The sequence below is a fragment of the Medicago truncatula genome, chromosome 1, assembly GCF_003473485.1.
Source record: "Medicago truncatula cultivar Jemalong A17 chromosome 1, MtrunA17r5.0-ANR, whole genome shotgun sequence".
NCBI classification, from domain to species: domain Eukaryota; kingdom Viridiplantae; phylum Streptophyta; class Magnoliopsida; order Fabales; family Fabaceae; genus Medicago; species Medicago truncatula.
In genome coordinates, this window is record NC_053042.1 from 15,362,762 (window position 1) to 15,389,548 (window position 26,787).

A 26,787-nucleotide genomic window follows, 5' to 3' on the forward strand; every position below is an offset into this window, starting at 1 on the left:
ATTCCCATGCATCTTTCGAGCTTCGAAAGAAGAAGGAGCTCCTTACAAACATATTCAACCTTTTGCAGCAGCAAAGTGTCAGGATCAACTGCGTTGAAGAGAATCAAGATAAGATTTTGACCAAAGTCGTAACACAGATCAAAATCTGGCAACACGCGGAACAACGCGAGAGTCCACTATGAGCACCGTTAACGCCATATCAGCATAGGCACGAGCTCCTCCGTGAAAACCTCCTTCCTCCTCCTCCTCCTCGTGACTCTGATGACTGAGGTAGTAGTCACACTTCATCGTCCCCTCAACAAAACAAGAAATCTTCCTCTTTAAAGCACGGTTGTCAACAAGCATTTGATTTATTTTGGGGTTATGATAACAAGCCATCTTACGTTATTTTCAGCATGTTTTTCAGTCATTTTAATAGTTAATTGAGTCAACCAAAAGTCAAAATTTGGATCAGAAGAGGAACTCTATTTAGAAGCATTTAAAGGTCGGAAGGATTGAAGACTCTGAAGATGGCAAACATCTGAAGGACACGTCAGCATCAGAAGATTATGACTGGTTTAGTCGTCTTCTGAAGGAAGGTCACTATCAAACTCTGGATAGTAAAGTTTGTCACCTTCTAACCACGTGTAGATAAAAACAAACAAAAATCATGGACAAAGGGAATGAAATGGATCATTCTAAAAGAAGCAAAATAATTTTGAATTACTACTCAACAACATTAACTACTAAATCAAGCAATATTCCAACATCTTTGATCAAGTTTCTCAAGGACTCATTTTTGTTGCGCTGACACTCTTCAACGTCTCTCATAATTTCCCATGCATAAGGACCTGAAGATTTGAAAAAATACAACAACTCTTTAAATTTTTACAAGTACCCTTACTCTGTCAAAATCAATAGTGCACAAACACTTAGATAATTTCTTATAAACTTTCATATCTTAGAAATTCTTAAGTCTCAAAGTCCATTATGAACTTCATTGTATTACACCTTTGATTGTATATCAAGTGTGAAACCAAACAATCTTTTATTTGATTAAGTTAGATTGTAGTAGTATCTTTCTTGTGCGAGTGAGTAAAAGGAAGTTTCTTGCTCGTGTGGTTAAGTAATTTGTAATTGTTGAGATTATAATGAAATCTCTTGGAAGTCCAAGGGAACTGGACTAGTCTCAGTTTGTGGGACGAACCAGTATAATTGTTTTTATGTCATCTCTTTCTCTCTTTGTGCTTGATTTTATACTTAGAGAGGGTTTTGAAAAAGCTAACGCAATTAGACACCCCACCCCCACTTCCCCCTCTTTTGTTTTTCTCACTTTAATTATAAACACTTCATTTTTTCCTACACCTATTCTCTCCCTCCCTCCCTCTCCACATCTATCATATCCTTATGTTTTTCTTGGTTTATAGGTTTATACACAAAATATTTTCATTTTTAACAATAAAGGCAATATATGATGTTTACAAAGACCTTAGGGGAAGTCAATATAATCTTCCTAAAATTTAGTAGATTGTGTGTTAAGTTCTTATAGTAGCCCTAAAATAAATGTTCTTTCAGTAAAGTTTTACTACTCAAATCTAGAGAGCAAAGGAATATACTCACTTTGTTTTATAATGTGTGTCGTTTTAGCAAAAAATATTTATTTTAAAATAAATGTCATTTTTCACTTTTCAACGTAGAATCAATTTTTTTTTATTATGCTTTCTAATTATTATATTCTTTAATGTGTGTTCAATAATATTAAACGGTTTTTGTGAACTTAACTCAGTTGATATAGGCAATGCATAAAATATGCAAGGAATGAGATTCAAACCCCGACCACCACCAATATAAAATTTAGCTAATATTTGACTTTCATTCCAACTATAAAAATCACGTGGAAGAGTAAATACGAAGAGTAAATATAAGATCATGAAGAGTAAAACACGTTAATCAACTTTATTAGTAAGAGTAAAACACATGAAATCCAAAATAAATCATGTCTTACTAACGAGTACCCCTATTTTACATTTTTAACGATTTCAAATTATGAAACTATTCTTCGAATATTTCAATTTATAATACATTGGATACATAAAATTTCATAAAAAGTTAATGTTAAAGTCCTCAAAAATGCTTGAGATCCTTACTTGAATTTCCCAATAAATTATAACCAAAAACTCATGCAGCATAACTTATAAGATTATAGGAATCCTTAAGTCATTAATTCAATAGCCCCCTTTCCATCAGATTGATTGTACTATTCATGATCCAATCAACCCCTTTTTGCGAGCATAGGCAACTATGATTAGAAATATAGAAATGGAAAAAAATCCTGGAAAAATAACCACCTGCCAATAGAAAAGATATACCATATTCTTTATATCGAAAATCTCATTTGAAAATTGCATAAAGAAAACATTGTTCAATTGTAGTTACCCATTTGAACATGTAACCATGGTCTTTTGTCCAAGTAAATGGAATATTCATGCTAAATATTCCAATCACCAATGCATAAAATGATAGAGAAAGTTCTCCTGCGATAAGAAATATCTCTAGCTGCATAATTAAAGACAAATATTCAAAGACTTAGTAAAAACAAAATATAAATTAAAAAATAATGAAAATTATATAACATGCATTACGTAGAAAGAATGGTATATAATAGCACCTGAATCAGCTGATTTCGATAGTTGTCCATCTGCAAAATATAAACATTTCATTTGTATTACAAGCCATTCACCAAATATCAATCAATATATAGGTACTAGTCATAAATTACTTACCTGAATATTAATATAATCTTCTGTATCATCAATATACTCTCTTAGCTGTAAATGGAAACGTCTAATTAGAACTATGTGCTAAATTGCATGATTAACCTTGATATATTCCTTCATATCAATGACAAAGATATCTGTGTGTATTGTAAACTTCTGTACAAGTTCTTTTCATAATAGTTTTGACATAAAATTGTTTATGGTCTACTGTTGAGGCATGCTCTTAAACTTAGTTTATAAGTGAGAGACATTTTTGCCTTGAAAGCTGATTTTATATGGTTGAGTGAGGCTCAACTGGAATTTAATATGGTCAAGATATGTTGGGCTATCAACTATCTACATATTTGGAGACATTTGACCTCACTTCAAATGTCTAGTAATGGGGTGTTTATAAGTAGAAAACATTTTACGCTATAAAAATCGATTTTGTAGGGTTGAGGAAGATCAACCATATTTTAATATGGTATAGATTAGATGCAGTTTTGGCTTGCGTCGTGCATCATATTTCGTGGCGTAAAATGAGTGTTAGAGATCTCACATTAGATGAGATATGGATTGAAAATGGATTTATAAATGGGAAACATCACGCATGGGTTTGTCTATCCTATACAATATTACATAGGTTAAGACAACTTCCAATAGTAATTTTGTCTGGCGTTTACTTCGTAACCGACTACCAACAATAGATAATTTAATCGAGAGGCATGTTCTTCATCCGAATGCTCAGTTGTGTATGGGTGGTTGTGGTAATTGAGGATGTCGACCATTTATTTCTCTCTTGCAACTTTTTTGGGAAAATTTGGTTTGGTCATGACATCCGGCCTAATAATTTTGGCATTTTGCCAGTTGAGCCTAGGACTTCTGGATATTGATAAGTTTGTTTTAATTTGCATCTTTTTACAATTTTTTTAACATAGAAATAATGAGAAGAAGTTGCAAGGAAAAATACACAAAATGGTAGAATATTGGTAAGTTGTCAAATAATTAGAATATTTAAAAATAGTATTTTTTTTTTAAGGAAAGATAGTTTTTTTTTTCTGTTATAAGTTATGTTTCATTATAGAATAGATAATTTAATTTGTTTGATACAACTTTAAACTTTTGATATTTATTTTCTCATTATTCTGAAAACGATTTTCTATTACAAAACTTGCATATTAGTAAAAAAAATTGAGTTGTCAAATGATTAAAATATAACATGTGCGGCTGCCTGCTTCAGCTGTTACAGCAGCTCCTACATCACTTCATGTTAAAAAATCTTGCTTTGTACCAATTTATAAATCTAAACTTGAGGACCGCAATTGGGCTAATTCCGGTATGGTAGCAACCGTGTTCGAAGGTGAATCCACCTTGTCACTACAACAAAGAATTGAGGATGCAGGATTTGTGTCAATAAATGTTACGCCAATGGGAGGTGATAGAGTCTTTTTGCACACTACCAACGGCGAGGATATTTGGCAAGTGTTCAATGGTGCAGTTCATTTTTTTGGTATGATATTTAATAACATCCATAGATGGTCAGTGACAGACATCAAGTATGAACGTGGGGCTTGGTTACGTGTTTATGGTGTTCCCGCCCATGCTTGGAATGAGGATTTTTTTCGACTTTGTGTTATGGATTCGGGCAGATTTATTCGTACGGATGATTGTACGGTGGATAAGGCACGGATGGATTTCGCACGTATTCTTATTTCTACGCCTAATATATAGACATTGTGAACAAGACTTCTGAATTCTCTATCGATGGTTGTATGTTTGTTATCAAGTTGGTGGAGGAGTGGGGGTGTAATTTGGGGGAGGATGCCTTTTTGAAGGAGGATGAATCTGAAAATGTGCCGGAAACGTCACCGCAATTCAACTATGTTAATGGTATAGACGAGGTTCAAGGGGAGTGGGAGTTAGATGATCTAGTGAATGATCTGCACAAAGAGTGGTCTCAACATATTGATAACAAGGAAGGTAAACAACTGATTGTGGAAGATGTATCGAAGGCAGCAACTTGTACACAGAAGGCAGCAACTTTTGAACAGCAGCATGTAACTCCTACACCAGTTTTAGAACCGCTTCTCAGTCCTGCTGCTCCTCAAGATGACCACACGAAGCTTTGCAGCGAGGTGCAGCCTTCAGCAGGGTCTTTACGGCCTAATACCAAGGTGTTATACCCTATTTTTGGACCTAAAAATACTGGGCCCAATTTCATTTCAAACTTTGTCAATTATCAAATTTCAACTGCACAGTTCAAATTGTCTCTGCCTCGGAGTATTTTCAATCACAATTTTACCTATGTTTTTCTTGCATAAAACCTTTCGAAATGTCTTTACTTGTCTTGTAAGTCATTCCAAAGTGTCTCTGAATCATTACATTGCTTTTTCTACAGTTTATTTCAAAATTTGCAAAAAGTCGTACAGAAGGGTATTTTGGTCATTTCCTGCAGTGGGACCCATTTTCATCCTTGTGACTGTCTCTGAGTCTTTTCAGATTGATTTTTAACATTTCATCAGTAAACCTTGTTAAATTCATTTCAAACTTGCATCTGAGTCAGTGTCAAGTCAATTTGAATCTGTTTAGGTCATTTTTAGCCCTAGGGGCATTTTGGTCATTTCACACAAAATTTCGGCATAGAGAGGTTACTTTGAAGTACCTCATTTAAGCCATTGATTCGTTTTAATCCGTTTTGTCAATTTTATTTTTTGTTTCGCTTTACGTTTGGTCAAATTACGTTTTTTATTCAATTTTATTTTTAATTGCATTTTGGTCCCTCAATTGAGGTCCCAAAATTGCATTTTTTGTCCAAACAGTTTTTAATTTCATTTCAGTCCTTACTTTCATTTTCCAGTCCTTTTTTATTATTTTTTTTGCAGAAAAGGTCCCAGGGGCATTTTTGTCCAGAATTTTCACACACTTCAGTCTCAGTCCAGATGGCATTTTCTCATTGGCCCACAAATACACATGGCAGGCTATAAATAGATGTGTCAGATCCAAATAAAAAGAAAAGAATCAGTCACATCACAAAAACAGAAATTTCTTTCTCTCTCCAAAATCAGTTAGATCCAAAACAGAAAATCACCAAAAAATTCTCCAAGAACACCAAGAACAAATCTTCACAAAATCAACAAATCCGAACCGGATTCACTCAAAACCAACTCAAATCATCACAAAATCAACAAATCCGAACCGGAATCATTCAAAACCACCGCGAATCATCACACCAACACCAAATCCGTACCGGATTTTCGAGCAAAAGCGGCACCACCGGAGCAAATCCGCGCGCGCGCGGCGGAGAGAAGAGGAGGCTCGGATTTTTTTTTCTCCGTTTCACGACGACAGTAACACTTTTTTCCCTCGTTTTCGCGCATATACACATGTGAAAAGTTTGTTACGAATCAAGATTTGTAGATCTAGGCTTGTACGTTCGGATTTTTGAAATTTTGAGGCCGGATTCGGACTCTAGAGCGAAAAGGATATCTAGATCCGTAAGCTTTTTTTACAAAAAGAGTGAAAAAATTCCGAAAGTTCAAACGTAGATCTACGACGAATCTCTCACCCCTTTTTAAAACTAGCACCGGATTTGAGTAGAGGAGGAGGAGACGAAGCTTTTGGTATAAAAATTTTAAAAAAAAAAAAAAGAAAAAAAATTCCGACGCGGTGGCGCCGCCGCCGGAAACCGGCCGGCCACCGCGCCGGAAAAGCTCCGGCCGCCACCTCCACATCAGCTCCGACCGGCTGTTTTTAGAGAGAAGTGAGAGCTTCTCTCTCTAAGTTTAACTTAGAGAGAGAAGAGGAAAGAAATTGTGAGATTTTTGTGAGAGAAATCCTTTTTATACTCCCTCCGATCCCACGCGCGCGCGTGCGTGCTCTTGTTGTGTTCCCTCGCTCTGTGAACCATCAGATCTGGATTGTTCCAAGATCTGATGGCTGCTGTGTGTTTGATTTTGAATCCTGTGCATGACTTTTTGTGTGAAATATGGTATATCTTCTGTTTGAACCGTTAGATCTTTGATCTAACGGTCACTGTGCTTCCTGCATTTTACACTATCTTTTGTGCCTTTTTCTGGACCCTTTGATCTTTGATCAAGTGGCTGTGATGTGATCTTGAGGGCTAGATCTGGACCTCTGGATTCATCCAACGGTCCAGATTAAATCCTGCTGAGTTTTTTTTTAACTGCTTTTTAATTGCGTTTTAAATACCTTTTTTACACTTTCTTGGTGTTTTATGCTTCTAAAAAATTTTCTAAAAATATTTCCCTATCATTTTAATTTTTCCTCTAAGTATTAGAATTTATTTGCTTATTTTTGCATTTATTTCCTTTACTTCGTTCTTTAATTTTTGCTCATTAAAATTCCATATATGTTCTTGATGCATTTTTACATATTGTGATTGATAAATTCTCATGTTTTTACCCCTTTTTATTGCATATTCATTTGGTGCATTTTTCATCATTTCCATTATATTTTTCCTTGTTTCACTAACATTTTGTTCCTTATGTGACTTCACTCATAGCATTTCACTATCTCCTCCACTTTCTTTAGCTTAGCATTTATTTTTGCAAATTTTAATTCATTCGGTGATGTAATTTGTTATCATTGGTTTGTAGCTTGGCAAAGAGGCCATAGAATGTATTTAGGCAATTTTTGTAATATGGACTACGGACACTATGACGCACCGGCACGCACACACTCACCCTAGATGTATGCCTAGGATTGCATGTGTAGATGTATGGCTAGGATTGCATGGTTAGATGAATGCTTAGGTTTAAACACTTAGAGAAAATCCAGTTTTTTCCAAAAAATATGCAAACAAATTCGCTTCAAATATTTTTCATAAAAAATGGAGTCAAAACTCCAACAATTTTTCCCTTTTATTTTCTTAATCAAATTCTCAAATAAATCTAATTATTAAGACTTTTTTGCAAAATCACTAAACAAACCCTCACTTTTTCATACTCTAATGCTCATGAAGCCTCTCAATCCCTTTCTTCAAAATCATTTTCAAAATTTAAAATCAAGCAATTAAAACAAAAAACAACAAGTCTTTTTAGCAAGAACTACGCCGGTTTTGATCCCGTAAAACGGTACGTAGGCAAGGGACTTTAACCCCTCCAAGCCGAAATAAAATCAAATTCTACTTCTTCTCACCCCCATTCTTCACTAATCACACCTTCATTTTTCACAAGTAGGCAATAAAAATAAAGCGTAGAAATGAACTTAGGAGAACGGTTCTTATGGAATACCATAATCGCTCCGGGTGCTTAACACCTTCCCGTAGTGAAAACGACCCCCGAATCTAGAACTTTTTAAGGGTTTTTCTCCTTTTACCCTTCCCAAGAAAAAAAGAGATATCAACGGTCAAAAGGTTCAAGTCCAATTAATGGCTTGGCACCCAAAAACCATGATAACACAAGGGACCTTGGAGTCTTGATTGGTTGTCAAATGTTCCCATTAAAGAAGGCGACACACTTTTTACAGCAGCACCATCAGCAGCAGCCGAACAGAATTCTTTGGTGAAGGTAGTGCATGAGCAAGCGATTAATAATACTACTAATAAATCATCCAGTAAGCATTCTGTGGGGTTCTTGAAACGTATTGCTCGTATGCCATCAACCGACAGAAAAGAAATTTTAAAGATAATTAAGCATCAAGAGCGGAAACGAAACACAAGAAAATCTCCCAATAATTCTAAAGCAGATGCAATTTCTACTTCGAATTCTTCTAAGAATTCATCACCTACAGTTTCTAACGATTGGAAGAACTGGGTGTTGGCTCACGGTAAGGAAGCAGAGGTTGCTAAAGATGTTAAGGAGATCGGTAAAGTGATTGGGGTGAAATTCAGAGGTGATTCTAATAATAGTTTTAATCTGTTGTCGAGAGCGGGAAGAAAAGAATTGAGGGCAGCAGGGGTGGGTGCTGTAGATAGTGAGGAAGTTGGATGTTCTTCGGGTGATGGGGAGGGGTGTTGAGGGCGTAGGTGTGGCGAGAGGTGGGGGAGGATGGTGGTTTTAATGAAGATTATTTCTTTTAATGCGAGGGGGTTAGGAGGTGGTGAGAAGAGGGTGAAGATTCGTCGTTTAGTCCAAGAAAAGAATCCTTTTGTGGTGTGTATTCAGGAAACTAAGTTGAGAATGGTAGATGATTTTTTGATCAAATCAATTTGGGGTGATGATTCTGGTGGTTATTCTTATCAATCTTCCGTTGGAGCGTCTGGTGGCTTGATTACTATGTGGGATAAATCTCTTACTGATGTTCGGTCCTCTATGAGTTTTGCTCACGTCCTTGTTATTATTGGCAAAGTCATTCTCACAGGGGAGGATATTGTTGTTATTAATGTGTATGCACCTTGCGATAATGTTGTCAGAAAAGATTTATGGGAGCGGTTGGTACCTATTATTATTAGTAAATTTGATTCTTGTGTTTGTGTGTGTGGGGACTTTAATTCCATTAGAAGTGCTGATGAAAGAAAAGGTCGTGGCACAATTTTCAACCAGGTTGAAGCGGATGTGTTTAATAAATTCATTGCGGACAGCATGCTAGTTGATTTGCCAATTTGTGGTCGGTTATTTACTTGGTACCGCGGTGACGGAGTTTCGATGAGTAGATTGGATCGTTTTTTGTTGTCTGATAAGTGGTGTGACGTGTGGCCAAATTGTATTCAGGTAGCTTATCAACGTGGTCTCTCCGATCACGTTCCTTTGATTTTACATGCGGATGATGCTAATTGGGGACCTCGGCCTTTGAGGATGCTTAAATGTTGTCGGATTATCCGGGTTATTCGAACTTTGTCCGTGAAAAATGGAGATCTTTTGACTTGCAAGGCTGGGGCGGCTTTGTGTTGCGTCAGATGTTAAAATTGTTAAAGAATAGTCTAAAGGAGTGGCACCAACAACATTCTCAGAACATGGAAGGTAAGATAACGGAGGTAAAAAAACGAATTTCTTATCTGGATTCGAAGGGTGAGACCTCCGCGCTCCTTGAGGATGAGATGAAGGAGCTTCATGACTTATCGGCCAATTTACACTCAATGGCTCGCATAAATAATAGCATTAATTGGCAGAAGGCTCGGATGCAATGGTTACAAGAAGGCGACGCGAATTCTAAATTCTTTCATGGTGTTATGTCTTATCGTCGCCGACGTAATGCTATCAATATGGTGAATGTTGATGGGGTTAGTGTTGAAGGCGTGCCACAGATCAGAGCGGCTGTCTTTGCTCATTTTTCTAGTCACTTTAAATCCTTGAGAATTGATCGGCCTAGTGTGGAGGGACTTCATTTTCAAAAATTATCTTTTCGCGAAGGAGGTCAGCTAACTAAACCTTTTTCGATAGATGAAGTAAAACAAGCGGTGTGGGACTGTGATAGTTACAAATGTCCGGGACCGGATGGCATTCATTTTGGATTCATCAAAGACTTCTGGGACCTGATTAAGGATGACTTCATGAGGTTTATGGTGGAATTTCATCGTAATGGGAAATTGTCAAAAGGCGTCAACTCCACTTTTATAGCTTTGATTCCTAAGGTGGTAAGCCCGCAAAGGCTTAATGATTTCCGTCCCATTTCTCTGGTGGGGAGTATGTACAAGGTTCTAGCGAAGGTATTAGCTAATAGACTTCGTGCAATTATGGGAAGTGTGGTTTCCAATGCTCAATCAGCGTTTGTTAAAGGGAAGCAAATTTTAGATGGTATTTTGATTGCTAATGAAGTAGTGGATGAGGCAAGGCGTATGAAAAAGGAGCTTTTGTTGTTTAAGGTTGATTTCGAAAAGGCTTATGATTCGGTCGACTTAAATTATCTTGATTCCGTGATGACTCAAATGAACTTTCCAACCCTTTGGAGGAAGTGGATTTCAGAGTGGGAACGGCGAAGGCTTCAGTCCTTGTTAATGGTAGTCCAACTAAGGAGTTTCATATAGAGAGAGGCCTTCGTTAAGGGGATCCTCTATCACCTTTCTTATTTCTGCTCGCGGCCGAAGGGTTCAACGTGTTGATGAATTCTATGGTGGGGGCGGACATGTTCAAGGGGTATGGGGTTGGCCGTGATGGTGAGGTACGGTTGACTCACCTCCAGTTTGCTGATGATACTCTCATAATTGGTGAGAAGAGTTGGTTGAATGTCCGATCTATGCGGGCGGTGTTGCTTTTGTTTGAAGAGATTTCGGGATTAAAGGTGAATTTCAATAAGAGTATGCTGAATGGTGTTAATATACCAGCTACTTGGTTGGTGGAAGCGGCTTTGGTCTTGAATTGCAGAAAGGGGACTCTTCCTTTCGTTTACTTGGGTTTACCTATTGGTGGGGATTCTAGAAAGTTGAGCTTTTGGAAACCGGTTGTTGACTGTATTAAAGCTCGCCTGTCCTTATGGAATAATAAGTTTTTGTCTTTTGGTGGTCGCCTGATATTGTTGAAATCTGTCCTGTCTTCGCTCCCGGTTTCCTTTCTTTCCTTCTTCAAGGCCCCCGCAGGTATAATCTCTTCTATATAATCTATTTTTAAAAACTTTTTCTGGGGGGGTGGTGAGGAAAATAGGAAAATAAATTGGATAAATTGGGACTCTATTTGTAGTCCAAAGGAGGTTGGAGGAGGGTTGGGGGTGAGGAGGATGGGAGCTTTTAATTTATCATTATTAGGAAAGTGGTGTTGGAGGATGTTGGTGGATAAGGAGGGATTATGGTATAGAGTTTTAAAAGCCCGTTATGGTGAGATTGGGGGGAGGTTACAAGAGGGTGGGAGACAGGGGTCTTTGTGGTGGAAGATGTTGTGTCATATTCGTGATGGGGTGGGTGAGGGAGTGGGGAATTGGTTTGACAAGAACATTCGTCGAGTTGTCGGTGATGGTAATAATACTTTCTTCTGGTATGATAGTTGGGTTGGGGAAATGCCTTTGTGTACCAAATTTCCTCGGCTTTTTGATCTGGCAGTGAATAAGGAGTGTTCGGTGGGGGAGATGGCGACATTAGGGTGGGCGGAAGGTGGAAGGGCTTGGGTGTGGAGACGGGGGCTGTTAGCGTGGGAGGAGGACAGTGTTAGGGAGTGCACATTGTTATTACATAACGTTGTTTTGTAGGTGAATGTCCCTGACAAATGGAGTTGGCTCCTGGATCCGGTTAATGGTTATTCTGTTCGGGAATCTTATCGACATATAACAACCTCCGGAGCGTACGTGGATCAATCTGTTGTTGATGATGTTTGGCATAGATACATTCCACAAAAAGTGTCCCTGTTTGTGTGGCGTCTTCTTCGAAACCGTTTACCAACTAAAGATAATCTGTTGCGGCGACGGATTATCCTTGCAAATGCCGTCGACTGTGTTTATGGGTGTGGTAAGTTGGAATCTGCTACTCACCTCTTTTTAGACTGCAGAATTCCTACTATGGTCTGGTTACAGGTTCAAAATTGGATAGGCATATCTACCGTATTTCCTAGCCAAATGCGTGAACATTTTACACAATTTACTTTAATGGCTGGTATGCCTAGAAGCTCTCATTCTGTTTTCAAAGTAATTTGGTTTGCTTATGTATGGGTGATTTGGAAGGATCGCAACAACCGTGTCTTTAACAATACAGGTTCAAATCATTCAGTTTTATTTGAGAAGGTTAAGTTGAATTCCTTCTTGTGGCTCAAGGCTAAGTGCCCATCCCTAAATTTTGGTTATCATGATTGATGGCAACACCCACTTCCATGTTTGGGTGTTCGCATGTAATTTTCTTTCCTGGTGATGCCTCTTCTTTCTAGGCATCGTCATTTGTAAACTTTTGATCGTGGTCTCTCTCTAGCACACCTTGTGCGGGGATTGGCGGTGTGGTTGTTTTTATATATATCATTTTGGTTTGTGCAAAAAAAAAACATGTATTTTTGTTGGTAATTAACTTCTATAGTTAAAGAAAGACAATATATCATTAACGCTTACCGTTATCAATTTATTCGAAGTACCATCGATTTGATTGAAATAAACCTGCAAAATGTATAATGTAACTTATTAAAAACTTTTCATAATAAATTAAAAATGTTAACTTATTACAACTTGATCAATTTGATTGAAATAAGCCTACAAAATGTATAATGTAACTTATTAACAACTTTTCATAATAAATTAAAAATGGAAGATTCTTTCTTAATTATTTTTTTTTTAAGAAAGAAGAAGATTATTTCTTAATTAAATGTTTTTTTTAAGGATTTCTTAATTAAATGTTAAAAATAAATATAATAATGGTATAACCTCTAGTAACATTTCAAGCTCCTCCAAATCATTTTCATCACTAGTAAATGTTGCCACACGTTTGACCTTTGTGATGGGAGATGAAGTATTTGCTGCACCTGATTCACTTATAGGTGATGATGCAGCTACCAACTTTCTTGATAAGTATAAGCCAGCCATGTCTTCATTGTCATCCATTAAGTGTTCAATCTCATCTCTTACCTATATTAGATAAGTATAACTTTTGGCAAAGCACTGATAATATATATATATAATTTGTATATCGATCAAAATTAGAATCGAAATATAAGATGTTTTAGATCCAAATTCATTTGGTAAAAATGTAAAAACTTTGATTATGACATTGTAAATACATGTCACAACTATGATATAAGTAAGACTAAATCAAATCTTTTTAACGATAAATGATTCATAATTAAATTATCTATACTATATATAAAGGAAATATGGTATTTTGTTTTGGTTTTTTATTATTCTAATTATATTTTTAAATAAATTTTTCCTACAATAATGTTGTATTATTGATATTATTAAAAAAAGGGTTAATAGGTCTTTACCTCTATAATATAGGGCACTTTTGGTTTTTCCCCTATAAAAAAAAATAATATTAGATTCAGTCTTTGTAAAAAATTTTGTTTTAGAATACGCCTGGGACAGCTGACTATGCATTTTTGCTGATGTGGCATGTTACGTCACCTTTTTCGGAGGACATGACGCACTGTATAATTATTTTTATTTTTTATGATAAGTTGTTAAAAATGTGACGCAACCACGCGTACCCCATAAAAAATAATAAAAAATTAATTATACAGTCAGCACGCAATCATCCGAAAAAAGTGATGCAATGTGCTACATCAGCAAAAATGCACTGTCAGCTGATCTAGGGGATATTATAAAACAAAAATATAAATTACAAGGACCGAATTCAAAAAAAAAATTACAAGGGGCAAAACCAAAAGTGTCCTATATAACAGGGGGTAAAGGCCTATTAACCCTTAAAAAAGATATAAGAATTTATATTATATGGCTTAATAGCAGTTTTAGCCCCCTAACTTTTCCAAAGTTGCGATTTTGGGTCCTTCAAAAAAAAACTACAAAACTGCCCCCTAAGTTTTGCACCTGTGGTAGTTTTGGCCCCAAAGGCCAATTTTGAATTGGTCTACGCTGATGTGGCACCCTAAGTGAGGTGCCACATGTTATTTTTTTATTTTTTATTTAAAATTGGCCTTGGGGTCCAAAACTACTACAGTTGCAAAATTTAGGGGGCGGTTTTGTAGTATTTTTCTTAGGAGGCCAAAATTGCAACTTCATGAAAGTTAGGGGGCGAAAACTTCTATTAAGCCATATGATATTTGTCATATTATCAGTATCATTGAAAAAGATAAACAAAATTGATAGAGTTTATTAATATTTGAAAGTCTCAAATATCTATTCATCTATTCTATACTATATCCTCTCAAAAAAAAAAAATCTATTCTATACTATATAGTGGTGTTCAACATGGGGAGGAAGTTAAAAGCAAGATTGATGATGGAGAGAAAAAAAAATAAGGGTAACGGGACTCTAAAGGGTGAAGGGAAAAAAGTAAAGATTATGTTGTTCTTTTTTGGGGAGGGAAAAAATTAAAAATTTTCGTGTTCGGAATGGTGAAAGAGAAAAAAAGTAAGGAGGGGGTCACTCTTTTAGGGGAGGAAGGCATCATAGGATTTTAGGGCTTTTAACGATTGAATTTTCAGTTTTTTTTGGGTGTGGGGTGTAAGGTGTTATTATGAAAATTATTTCTTATAATGTTTGGGGTTTGGGGGGTTGAGAATTGAGATAAGAGACATGATATTTTGAAGTTGGTGAAACAACATCGTGTGTTGGTGATTTGCTTCAAGAAAATTAAATTAGAGTCTTTAAATGATTATGTTTGTGTATCTTTGTGGGGTTCACGCCCTTAACACAAGCTCAAATGTTGGGTGGATCTCCCAAATTATAGACAGTTTGTTCAAGGCAATTGGAACTCGTTTGAAGTAGGTTGTTGGGGAGGATTCATGTTAAAGGAAAAACTTAAAAACATTAAAGGTTGTCTAAAGCTTTGGCACCAACAACACTTTCAGAACTTTGATGGTAATATAAGTGAGGTAAAAGATCGCATCTCTACTCTTGACACTCGGGGAGAGGATTTCGATCTTATGGCTAAAGAGTTAAAGGATTTGTATTCCTTAACTTCCAATTTGTTCACTTTGTGTAAACTTAATAGCAGTAAACTTTGGTAGCAATCTCGAATTTTATGGTTAAAAGAGGGACACTGAGTCCCAAAAAAAAAAATCCATGGCATCATGTCCTCTCATTGACATGTGAACGCTATTGTTTCTTTATTAGTTAACGAAGCGCAAGTGGAGGGTGTTATGGGTATTCGTGAAGTTGTTTTCAACCATTTTGCTTCTCACTTTTAAATCCTGTATTTTTTGCAAAGTGGGGAGTTAATTAAACCTTTCAGCCTTTAGAAGGTTAAACATATGGTTTGGGACTATGATAATTTTATGAGTCCAGAGCCAAACATAATTAATTTTGGTTTTATCACAGATTTTTTGGTTGATTTAAAAAATAATTTCATGCATTTTATGATGGAATTCCATCATAATGAAAAATTGTCAAGAGGTATCAATAACACTTTTATAGCCCTTATTCCTAAGGTTAAAAGTTCACAAAGGCTTGCTGATTTTAGACTGATCTCTATGGTAGGGAGCATGTACAAGTTCTATCTAAGGTCTTATCTAACAAATTGAGGAAAGTAATTGGTGAAAGATATTTCTATCCTTCACTTAAGCCTTTGATTACTTTTGATTACGTAGTATTTTTTGTTTTGAGTAATGTCATTAGTTATTGTAAAGCATCCTCTCAATTTAGATCACATACTCCGCACAAGTGTGTTGTTAGAAAGGTTGAGATGTTTGGAGTCAAGTGATTTAATTCGATTCATATATTGCATTCAAACTCTTGGGTGATTGGCTAAAAAAAAAATTGCTCAAAACTAATTTTTAATGTTTTCAATCTATTCATGTATATGTTGAATCGATTCATCGAAGTTCTCTAGTGTTTAACTCATGAAAAATGCATTTGAATATTTTCAAATTTGTCCTGGAAAGTTTTAATTTGATTCAGAGTTTTTATAATCTTTTCATTTGAACCGATTCAAAATATCTTGATTTGATTCAAAGAACTTTGAATTGATTAAATCTTCATCTGAAATTCTTTGAATCGATTCAAAGATTCTCTGAATCTATTCAATCTTCATGACAACCCAAATTCTATATTTTGAACTATTGAATTGATTTAAGACTTTATAATTTGATTAAAGCCCAAGTCTTTAGTGTTATTTTGGTCCAAACTTACTCCTATCTCACTCACCTATAGAAACCTTCACACACACACACACAAAACACACACACTTTCCTACTTACTGAATCAATTTGCAAACATCACTACACAGTCTCCAACCCTCCATCTCTACGTCCTTTTGATATTAAACACTTTTTCTAAGAAACTTGTAGATTTTGAGGCATAGATCATTAGGGTGTTATAGAAGTTATACATTGATTTCATTCAAGGATTTAAAAGAAAATAAGGCTTTCTTTTCACCTCCAAGGAGAATTGTGAGGGTTGTTTATCAACTTTTAAAAGGTTCAATGACATCAAAGCTTTAGACATAGCAAATACAAATTTTTGGTGAAGTAACTCAAGGGATTGCATGGAAGCTTGAGAATCGAAGACCTAGAGGCTCTCCAATTTCAAGAGGACTTGAAGATTAGTGGTAGTGTGGTAGCAAAGGATTGAAGATTAGGGAATCAAATTTCATAGGTTTAATTCAAATCAAATTTCTCCAATTCCGTAGCTATAGTCAAATTTCTTTATTTTATTGTTGTTAATCCAATAACTAAACTAGACCCATAATAATGGTAATTCTTGTGTGGGATATTGTGGTAATCTGGAGAACGCAGCTCATATCTTTCTTCATTGAAACTTTTTTTATCTAGTTAGGATCGTTGTTTATGATTCGTTAGGCTTCGTCATAGTAGCTACTTACCGTACCACATATCATTTAACCCAATTTAGTGTTTTGGGAGGCTTCTCACACAAGAATGTAATTGTTTATGATTTGGGTTATCATTGTTTGGATTATTTAGAGAAAAAAAAATGCTAGAATCTTCAAGAATAAAGATTATACAATCCACCACCTGCTGTACAAAATTAAGACACATTCTTATGAATAGCCAAAGGAAAAATACGTCAATTTTATTTTTAGTTATCACATGTGGTAGCTCGATCCTTTATTATGAATGTAATTTTCTTAGCCTTGGTTCTGGTGTTTTTTTGCATTACCTGATGCAACTACACTATTCTCTTTCCTTCTCTCTAGCACTCCTTGTGGAGAAAAAGTAAAGTTGTTTGGTTATAAAATTTCATTTTAATTTCTTAATGAAATTTTATATATAGTATATTTTAAGGCCCGTTTAGACTTAGCACTCCAATATGTATACTTATAATTTTAGGGCCTGTATGGAAGCTTATGTAAAACAGTTTATGAAAAAAAAAAAAAAACTTTTAATTATTATTCATAAGCTTGTTAATACATATCTCATTAATTTTTGCTTGATAAATATATTTTTTAATTGAAATCTATAATATAGTCTCTACGAAATCCAAGGGACCGACCATGATTTTCTTCTATATACAAATATTTTGAACAATACATCAAAAGACATACCTTTTGAACCCTAACAGTAAGCTTTGACAATGCACTCTTCAATATACGAACTCTGTTTAAATTTCGAGCATTGATCTAAACATACAAGTAATTAAAAAAAAAAAAATCAAATTATCATCACAAAAATATAGTTAATCTAGGGTAATAAACTAGGATAAAAAACTACCAACACACATTTTACACACCCTCTTTGTTATAAACTAGGATAAAAAACTAATTTCTACGAGAAGATTAGGAAATACCTTGGTGGTAAGTTCATCTAGTGCAGGATAAGTAGCCATCTCCAATTCTATAGTTCGTGCACTAAGGTAGCTACAGATTGATTCAAGAAATATCTCTAGTGCTCGGAATTCAAAAGATGACTCTACATTTCATATTAAGATCAAATGTATTAATGTGATGAAAAATATAGAACATTTTCTATGAGAATAACACTAATTAGTTCTAGAAACCAAGAAATCAGGTTATATTGTACATTAAATAAAATTAGATCTATAAATTCGTTGAAAGTAAAGAAAGCATCTCAAAATTGTTCGAGTCCGGGCTAAGGTCTAATTGTGATTGAATCTGGATACTCACTTTGTTGGTCCATAAGGACCATTATACAGACCTCTCTTTGAACTGAGACAATCTTAACCGAACGATCAACGCAACGAGACAGGAAAAATAAAACAATGTTGTCTTAAGATGACAAACAAAATAACTTCACAATAAAACGATGAAATCACACAAGAAAAACTAAATTTATGCGAAAATAATTTATTTAAATAAAAAGGGAAGGAAAAAATTATTTAAAGGGGTGATTTGAGATTAAATATTGGCTCTAAATCACCCTTCTACCTAAGAAGAAAAAAAAAAAAAAAGGTAAAAGAACGGAGAAGAATGCTAAGTTTTAGGGTATATATTTCTTTTGGTGGTGATCGAGATTTGAACCCTGAACCTTGTATATTTTATGCATTTTCCTTACCAACTGAGTTAAGCTCAAGATGACAAGTTTTACCATATATAATCTCAATAGTAAAGGTCGTTGTTTTTTACAATAAAAAAATAAAATAAAAGGTCGTTGTTCTTTACATAGTCAACAAGCCTATATATTAAATAGGAGAAAACTTAGGTACAATTCCTTAAATGCTTTTTATTTTCTCCTTTTTATAATATTTAATATATAGGCTTGTTGATTAATTCAAACTATTTTTTTAAGGGTATTAAGTCAAACTAATATCTATAAGTAATAGGATTAATTTGATCCATTTTTACAAGAGAAATGATATTTGTACAACCACTTTTTAACAACTTTCTCTCTCATATTCACATTATGTTTTTACTTTCTCTCTCTATTGTTTTAGTTTTTGTGTCAATATCTCTTTTTCTTTGTGAAATTATGGTTGTCCCAAAAGTTGTTGTTCAAATAACACAACTCTTTTTAAAATAAAGAAAGATAAAGTGAGGGAGAATTAATAAATAATTAATAGATATGGTTCACATGCGAATTTTTTATTTAGAGAGTATTGTTAAAAAATATTGTTGAACAGCTCATTTTATTGTGTGGTTTATACTAGTATTATTTTTAATCATATATCAACATGGTTTATTTCTAAGTTTTCTAAGTCAACATTGTTTATTTAAACCAAAGAATTATGATCAAGCATACCATCATCTTCATCTATTTCAACATCAAGTGGATTCATCTCTTGATCATCTCCTTGAAACAATCTCCTTTTTAGTTCCTCAACAACAGGGATGATATTTTCATCTGTTGGGTCTTGCAAAAACACCTAAACAAAAAAAAAAAAACAAAAAAAAATAGGTACACATGATTGTGGAATTAAGATCCATACTAAAACTATAGAAATATTAGATTAGCTACATTTCTTTTATAAACTTTACTAACCTCTTTAGCAGTGATGATTGCCTTGATGTGCTGAAAACAAAAGACTAATTGAAACATGCAAGAACAAGAAAAATAATGATGATGATGGTGATTGAAAAAGTCCCACCTCAAAGTTAAGAACAATAAACTCTTTTCTACTTAGAATAGTTGAAGGGTAAGAGAGAAGAGGATCAATAATCCTAAGATCACGAGCCTGAATACGAACTTGATGCATGATTTCAAACTTGTCTACATCGAGTAAGGAACTATGTCCATTAGCATCGAACTTAATCCAACTATTCTTTGTTGATAAACTTGTTGTCCTCACTAGTGACTTCATCCCTTCTGCCATATTGGAATGAAAAAGCACCACATTCACTCATACACTTTTGTATTTTTCAGTTTAAGAGAACAAGGTACTTATATAAACACATATGGCAAATACTATCTCCGGTCCTATTTATAAGAGAAATTTAGGTCAACAAAAGTGAATGTATTTGGACTGAATTTTTAACTAGATACATCAACTTTTGTTGACCCAAAATTCTCTTATAAATAGGACCGGAGGGAGTATTAATCAATTGAGGTTCACAAGTGGAGAAGCTCCTTTAATTGACACGTGTACAGTTTAGTTTTTCAAATTGGCTTCCAAACGGAAAAAGTCTTTCTGTCACGTGAGAAAAGAATGCAGAATTGGAAAAGTCATTTTGAAAAAAGCAAAACTATATCTTCCCTAAAACTTTTCCCACACTTTCTTCTCTCTACTAAATTTGAATTTCAAATTTCAAACATAAAATATTAAATCTTATTGCTTTAGTACAAAATCAAGTCGGAACTTTTTCAATCAAAATTCACACTTCTCTACTCCAAACTTTTTGGAGAATTGCTGTTTACACATTACATAAGGCTGTGTCACACTAGTACTTTACGAAAATGCCCTTCGACAGTTAACTGCCGAAGTTTTAGTAAATCGGCGGCAGTTAACTACCGAGAAAATGCCGAGTAAAACTTCTGTGGCAAAAGAAGGAAGTAAAAAAGAAGGTTGGTGTTGTGAGTCTGCAAGAGAGGGAAAAGAAAGAGGAAGAGTGGGTGAGGGTGACAGTGAGGTGTGGTGAGATGGAGTATTGAAGTGGTCTATCCAAGAATACTTATTATTTTATTCAACCAAGTAAAAAAATGATTTAAAAAACTAGTGGATGAACAAAAGTATAGAAAGATGGGACTACAAAGGTGGAGTGTGTCGGTAATATTCTGTGGATACTAGAAAAAAATACAGGGAAAAAACACTTGCTAGTCTGCTAGACTAGTGCTCTACTGTGATTTATCTATTCAAGAAACTATGCAGCGGTCGGATATGGGTTATTATGGTTTGATTTCACCAAACCGAAACCGACTAAAATAAGCCACACATATCCGTTTCTATCAATCCAAATAAACCGATTGACTCGCTTAAATCGATCCGCCTACCTGCGGGTTATTCGAAACGTGCGGTTTGGGCGGTTTCCAGAAATCTTGTCTAGCCCTACTGTACAATACATTCAATTGTTATTAAATTTTAAAATTAAATGGCTGAAAAAAGTGTGAAAAAATTGATGAGTATTTACAATTAGATGTAAGTTAGTCAACTGGTTCTCTTAAAAAAATATTTTAATTGGTTGTACGTGTAAAATTATTTTTGGACATTAACTTATTATCATTAAACTTTAAATATTATTGATACTCTTAATTAATGGTTGTGATGTCGGTGTTTCCTCTTGATGCATGTCCTCTCTCATTGCTTAGTCAAAAATAAAATAAAAAATCAATGGTTGTGATCACTTGGTTGTGATCATCAGCTAGAGGTACAACAATCAGAGGAGCATCCTCTACTTTTGCATTGCTGAAAGGAATATCAACTTTTGGTGGGGCATCCTCGGCTTTGGCATTGTTAGAATCATTCATAACTCCAGGTGAAACAATCGGCAACAGAATAAGAGGCTCAATGTTAGATGCCAATTCATGCGAGACATGAATGGGAAGATCCATTACTGAAACAGTGCAAAATCATGGTCATGAAAACTGGGTAGTTTCTGTACTGGTGTCATTCAGATTATACAGTTTGAAACACATTTCTAGGTTTCAGATTCTATAATCTGAAAGCGTCAAGTACAGCTAAGGTGACGTGATCGAAAGTAAAACGATTAGAAATCAAATGAGGAAGATTTTATAAGAACATTATCTTTGCATTCCAACGAAAATTATGTTGTAAACACCCCTTGATGTGTTTTTCGATTTATAGAGAATGTTTCGTGATAAAGGTGGTGAACTTCTGCTAGGTTCTAGACAAGCCTTATATATTAGAAAGTTTCAGATTCTATAATCCGAAAGGTTTCCCGCTTTTTAAAAAGGTCATTTTTCGGATTATACTATCCGAAATATGGAAATAACTTTCCGAATAAGTTTTTCACCCACTCTAGGCAAGGATGAGTCTTAGACATGTAGGCATTCAGTTTTTACACTGTTTGGATTGTATAATTCGAAAAACGTTCGAATTATAGAATCCGAATAAAGGGTAATTTTGGAAGAAAGGGGCACACGAGAATACCATAAAGTGAGATCCTGAGGAATATATATATTTATGGTCAATGACTTACTAAACATCCAGTAAAATAGAAAGAAAAAAAAAATAATACTGATATGAATGCATGTTATTCTTGAGTTAACAGATACTCATGAGTCATATGCATCACATGTAACACAATTAACAAATAGAGAGAATATGAATGATATTTGCAAAGACATCAGGGGAAGTCAATATAAGGATTTTAGCTAATATTTGTGTTTCATTACAACTCTAAAAACCATGTAGATATATCTCCTATTATCTTTAAACAACAATTTTAACAAGAGTAAAACAAATCAAAGTCCAAAATAAATTATAACCAAAAGCTCAGCAACATAACTCATAAGACTATAGGAATTCTCAATGTCATTCAATTCACCCCTTTTCCTCAAGATTGATTCAGCTATTCATGATCCAACCAGCCCTTTTTTGCGAGCAGAGGCAACTATGGTGAGAAATATAGATATGGAAAAAATTCCTGTAAAAATAACCACCTGCCAATAAAAAATTATATATTAATATTATATTATTTATTTTGAATATTTACATGGAAAAGAAAAAAAAACATTGTTTAAATTGTGGTTACCCATTTGAACATGTAACCATGGTTGTTTTCCCAACCATATGGAATATTCATGCCAAGTATTCCAGTCACCACCGAATAAAATGCTAGAGAAAGTTCAGCTGAGTTAAGAAATATCTCTAACTGCATAAAGAAAAATATTCAAGGACTTTGTTACATGAAAAATATATAAACAGAAAAAAGTAATATTACATGACATGAATTATGTATAAACAAGCACATATAATAGTACCTGGATCAACTGGTTTCGATGGTTGTCAATCTGCAAAATATACATACATTTTATTTGTATACATAAAATAACAATTGACACTAGTTATAAATTCTAAGTTACTTACCTGAATATTAATGTAATCTTCTGTATCATCAATGTACCCTCGAAGCTGTAAATAGAAATTAATTAGAACTTTTGTACGCAGCCTTATCCTGTATTTTACATAAGATACTGTTTTCAGGACTTGAACTTGTGACTTTCTAGTCATATGACAACAACTTTACCAGTTGCAAGTCAATATTACCCTTAATGCATGCAATATGACTTGAAAATAAATTTATAAGTAGTAAACATCTCCTGTCTTACAAGCCAATTTTGTAGGTTGAGTTAGGCTCAACCAAAATTTTTAAAAAAATGGTATTTATTTTGCATTGGAAAACGAAAAAAAGAGTGATATATGCAATGTAATCTTTAAATGTGTATGCATGTGCAATATTTATCAATATAATTAACCTTGATACTTACCGTAGACAATCTATTGAAAGTGCCATCAATTTGCATGTAATAAGCCTGCAAAATGATTAACATCACTTATTAATAGCATTTCAAAATAATTTAAAATGGAAGATTATTTCTTATAGATGTTAAAAATAAATATAATGTTAATGACCTCTAGTAACATTTCAAGCTCATCCACATCATTTTCATCACTAAGAAATGTTGCCACACTTTTGGACTTTGTGGTGGGAGATGAAGCAAACCAATTTTCAGCACCTGATTTACTTATAGGTGATGATAATCCTATCAACTTTCTTGTTAAATATAGGTCAGCCATGTCTTCATCATCATCCATCAAGTGTTCAATCTCTTCTCTTACCTGCATTTCGTAAAAAAGTTTAATTTTGCTACAGTGACATTGTAAAAACATATCACAACACTAGTTATGATTAAAATCAAACGTTTTTAATAATTAATTATGATTGATTTAACATATATGAAAACAAAAGTTACATCGACGGTGTATATAAATTAAGTTTGTGTTTTCGGTGGGTGTAACAAAATTATGGGGCCACTGTAATTTTTTTAAGTGTAAAATGTAACTTTCACAAAATTTAGGTACATGGTGATTTTCTTCTACATACAAATACTTTGAACAATGTATCAAAGACATACCTTTTGAACCCTAGCAGTCAGTCTTGTCATCGCACTCTTCAACTTACGAATTTTTTCCAAATTCCGACTACTAATCTAAACATATAAGTAATTAAAAAATATCAAATTATCATCATAAAAGTATAGTATTCACAAAGTATAATTCAAATCCACTCCTATTGTGCAGTTGTGCAGTAATTTCTTTTACCACATGCGGTAAAAAATTTCTTTTTCTAAATTGTTATATGATCATAAACCATTGTATTTTTCAAAGAATATACCCTTAAGAATCCATAACAAACCCTAAAAAATCCTCCTTCTAAAACTCACTAAAATCATTACAAACAGACCCTTAAAGTTTGAAGAAATAATAAGAAAACAAGTAATCTATACCTTGTTTGTAAGTTCATCAAGTGTAGGATAAGTATCCATCTCCAGATCTGAAGCTCGTGCATCAAGGAAGCTACAAATTGATTCAAGCAATATCTCTAGTGCTCGGAATTCGAAAGGCGACTCTACATTTCATATTTAGATCATCAACATATTAATGTGAAGGCTTCTTATTCCGCAATAAAGAAAGTAATTTTTCAGTCTGGCTCGCACTCGGGTTTTTACTTGGAAAATAAAATGTTCCATACTAATGGATTTGGGTCCATAACCCTCAGTTCTAATGTACGAGATCTTATAGCACTTACCAATGAGGCTCTATCAATTAGTATTATACAAAAAAAAATAAAAAATTATAGACACTAATTATATTTTTTTTCATTGGATTGAGTCAAACTAAATTTTTAGGATAAACTAATATTTATGGTTCACTTGCTAATTATAAATTTAGGGATTAGTGATAAATATATTTTTTTGAAGGGAAGTAATGTTAAAGATATTGTAGAAGAAATATTTTATTTGACTAGTTTATACAAATTATTTCTTTTTTCCATATAGTTTAGCCCCCTACGCCCGCCTCAAGGATAACTGTATATACTTATATATACTTGTAGATATTTTAAAATTTGTGGATTGCCTGCTTAATAGGATATCTGTATGGATATGAAAGTACATATATCATATTTATTCAATGAGGCAGACACAAATATCATATTATCCGTGTCCATGAATATTCATTTACATCGCCCCTTCCCCCTTGATTCTTACAATGGAGCAAGTCTTGCCTAGTCACAACACTTGAATGTAGTGTTTAGGCACACACATAAAGAGATACATAACTCTAAAATATAAGATCTTTCTTTTTTCTTTTTAGAAAAATATCTCTTTAATTTATGTATGTACCTTTTTTTTTTGACAAAATTTATGTATGTATACCTAAACACTACACTTTTGGTCATATATGACCATAAAAGAATGACTCCTTACAACGGCCCCTTTTTTTTATATACGAAAACAGTTGGAGTTTCTAATAGGTCATAGCTCAAATTAAGAGAATCAAAAGTGTATATTGGCTATAATTATTAAAATTTCTTCAATAAAAAAGGTAGAATTATGATCAAGCATACCATCATCTTCATCTACTTCAACATCAAGTGGACTATGGTCTTGATCATCTCCTTGATTTGTGTCAATGGTAAACAATCTCCTTTGAAGTTCTCTAACAACAGGGACCACATCTTCCCCTGTTGGGTCTTGCAAAAACACCTACACAAATGATTTAGGTACAAATATGAATATTAAGATCCATTTTAAACTCTAAAACATTAGAATATTAACTCAATATTTTTTTTATAAATCTTGACTAACCTCTTTAGCAGTGATGATTGCCTTGATATGCTGATTACAAAAGATGAACTAAAACATATTATAAAATGATAAGAACATACTACTAATAACAACAACAATAATAAAGATTGCAGAGCTAATATTTGAACACAGTAAATTGACACCATATGTTAGACACCGTATAAAATACAATCTAAAACAGTACATTTTATCATTACCGTCACCCAAGAAAAGAGAAAGTATTAATGAAAAAAAATCAAAATGTATGTTTATACGGTGTCAATAACATCTTCTCTAATATAAAATCAAAAATATCAATCTTTGTATCCTAAAATCATTTATGTAACAATTGAAATTAATATGAAAAAAGTTAAGCAATTCCAACCTCCAAGTTAAGAACAATAACATCTTCTCTACCAAAAATGGCAGAAGGATAAGAGAGAAGAGGATCAAGAATCCTAAGATCACGAGCGTCAATACGAACTTGACGCATGAGTTCATACTTGTCTATGTCGAGGAAGGAACTATGTCCATTAGCATCCAATTTGATCCAAGTATTTCTTGGTGATAAGCTTGTCTTCCTCACAATTGAGTTCATTTTTTGTGCTATTGGAATGAAAAGCACCACATTCACTTATATACACAAATATATAAGAGAAATTATGCTACCAATTTTCTCCTACGTATTTTTGTCCAACACTCTCTACTATTGTTAAAATTTAAGAGGGTTCCACTGTTAAGATATAGATCTCATTAATGAATTAAAGTCAATTGTAAAAAAAAAAATGTGAAGGAAAGAATTTATTGAATTGAGTGTTTTTTTGACAAAATTAAATTGAGTGTCAAAAAAAAAAAATCGAGGGTTATCAATATTTTAAATATAAAAATATACTCCATCCGTATTAAATTAAACGTAA

At 33.9% G+C, this 26,787-nt stretch overlaps 2 protein-coding genes across 3 annotated transcripts; both read right to left on the reverse strand.

Annotated features, from left to right (window-relative positions):
• Window positions 1-1,999: 1,999 nt before the first annotated feature.
• LOC25482891 (magnesium transporter MRS2-I) lies at window positions 2,000-20,021 on the reverse strand. 2 transcript variants are annotated; one of them, XM_024786546.2, is made up of 11 exons: window positions 19,713-20,019; window positions 19,607-19,636; window positions 19,367-19,490; window positions 17,958-18,079; window positions 17,716-17,790; window positions 12,963-13,163; window positions 12,654-12,698; window positions 2,763-2,807; window positions 2,648-2,677; window positions 2,416-2,535; window positions 2,000-2,327 (listed from the first exon to the last, which is right to left on the reverse strand). In XM_024786546.2, the coding sequence occupies exons 1-11, from the start codon at window positions 19,935-19,937 to the stop codon at window positions 2,241-2,243; spliced, it is 1,104 nt and encodes a 367-aa protein (XP_024642314.1). In that variant the 5' UTR covers window positions 19,938-20,019; the 3' UTR covers window positions 2,000-2,240. The 2 variants fall into 2 exon arrangements, with proteins under 2 accessions (XP_024642314.1, XP_024642376.1); XM_024786608.2 differs by lacking the exon at window positions 12,963-13,163 and having other exon boundaries at window positions 19,713-20,021.
• Window positions 20,022-22,594: 2,573 nt separating this feature from the next.
• On the reverse strand, window positions 22,595-26,363 carry LOC25482892 (magnesium transporter MRS2-I). Its single transcript, XM_024775777.1, has 10 exons — window positions 26,256-26,363; window positions 25,651-25,789; window positions 24,530-24,651; window positions 24,158-24,232; window positions 23,655-23,861; window positions 23,510-23,554; window positions 23,109-23,153; window positions 23,003-23,032; window positions 22,774-22,893; window positions 22,595-22,681 (listed from the first exon to the last, which is right to left on the reverse strand). The coding sequence occupies exons 1-10, from the start codon at window positions 26,361-26,363 to the stop codon at window positions 22,595-22,597; spliced, it is 978 nt and encodes a 325-aa protein (XP_024631545.1).
• Window positions 26,364-26,787: the final 424 nt, after the last annotated feature.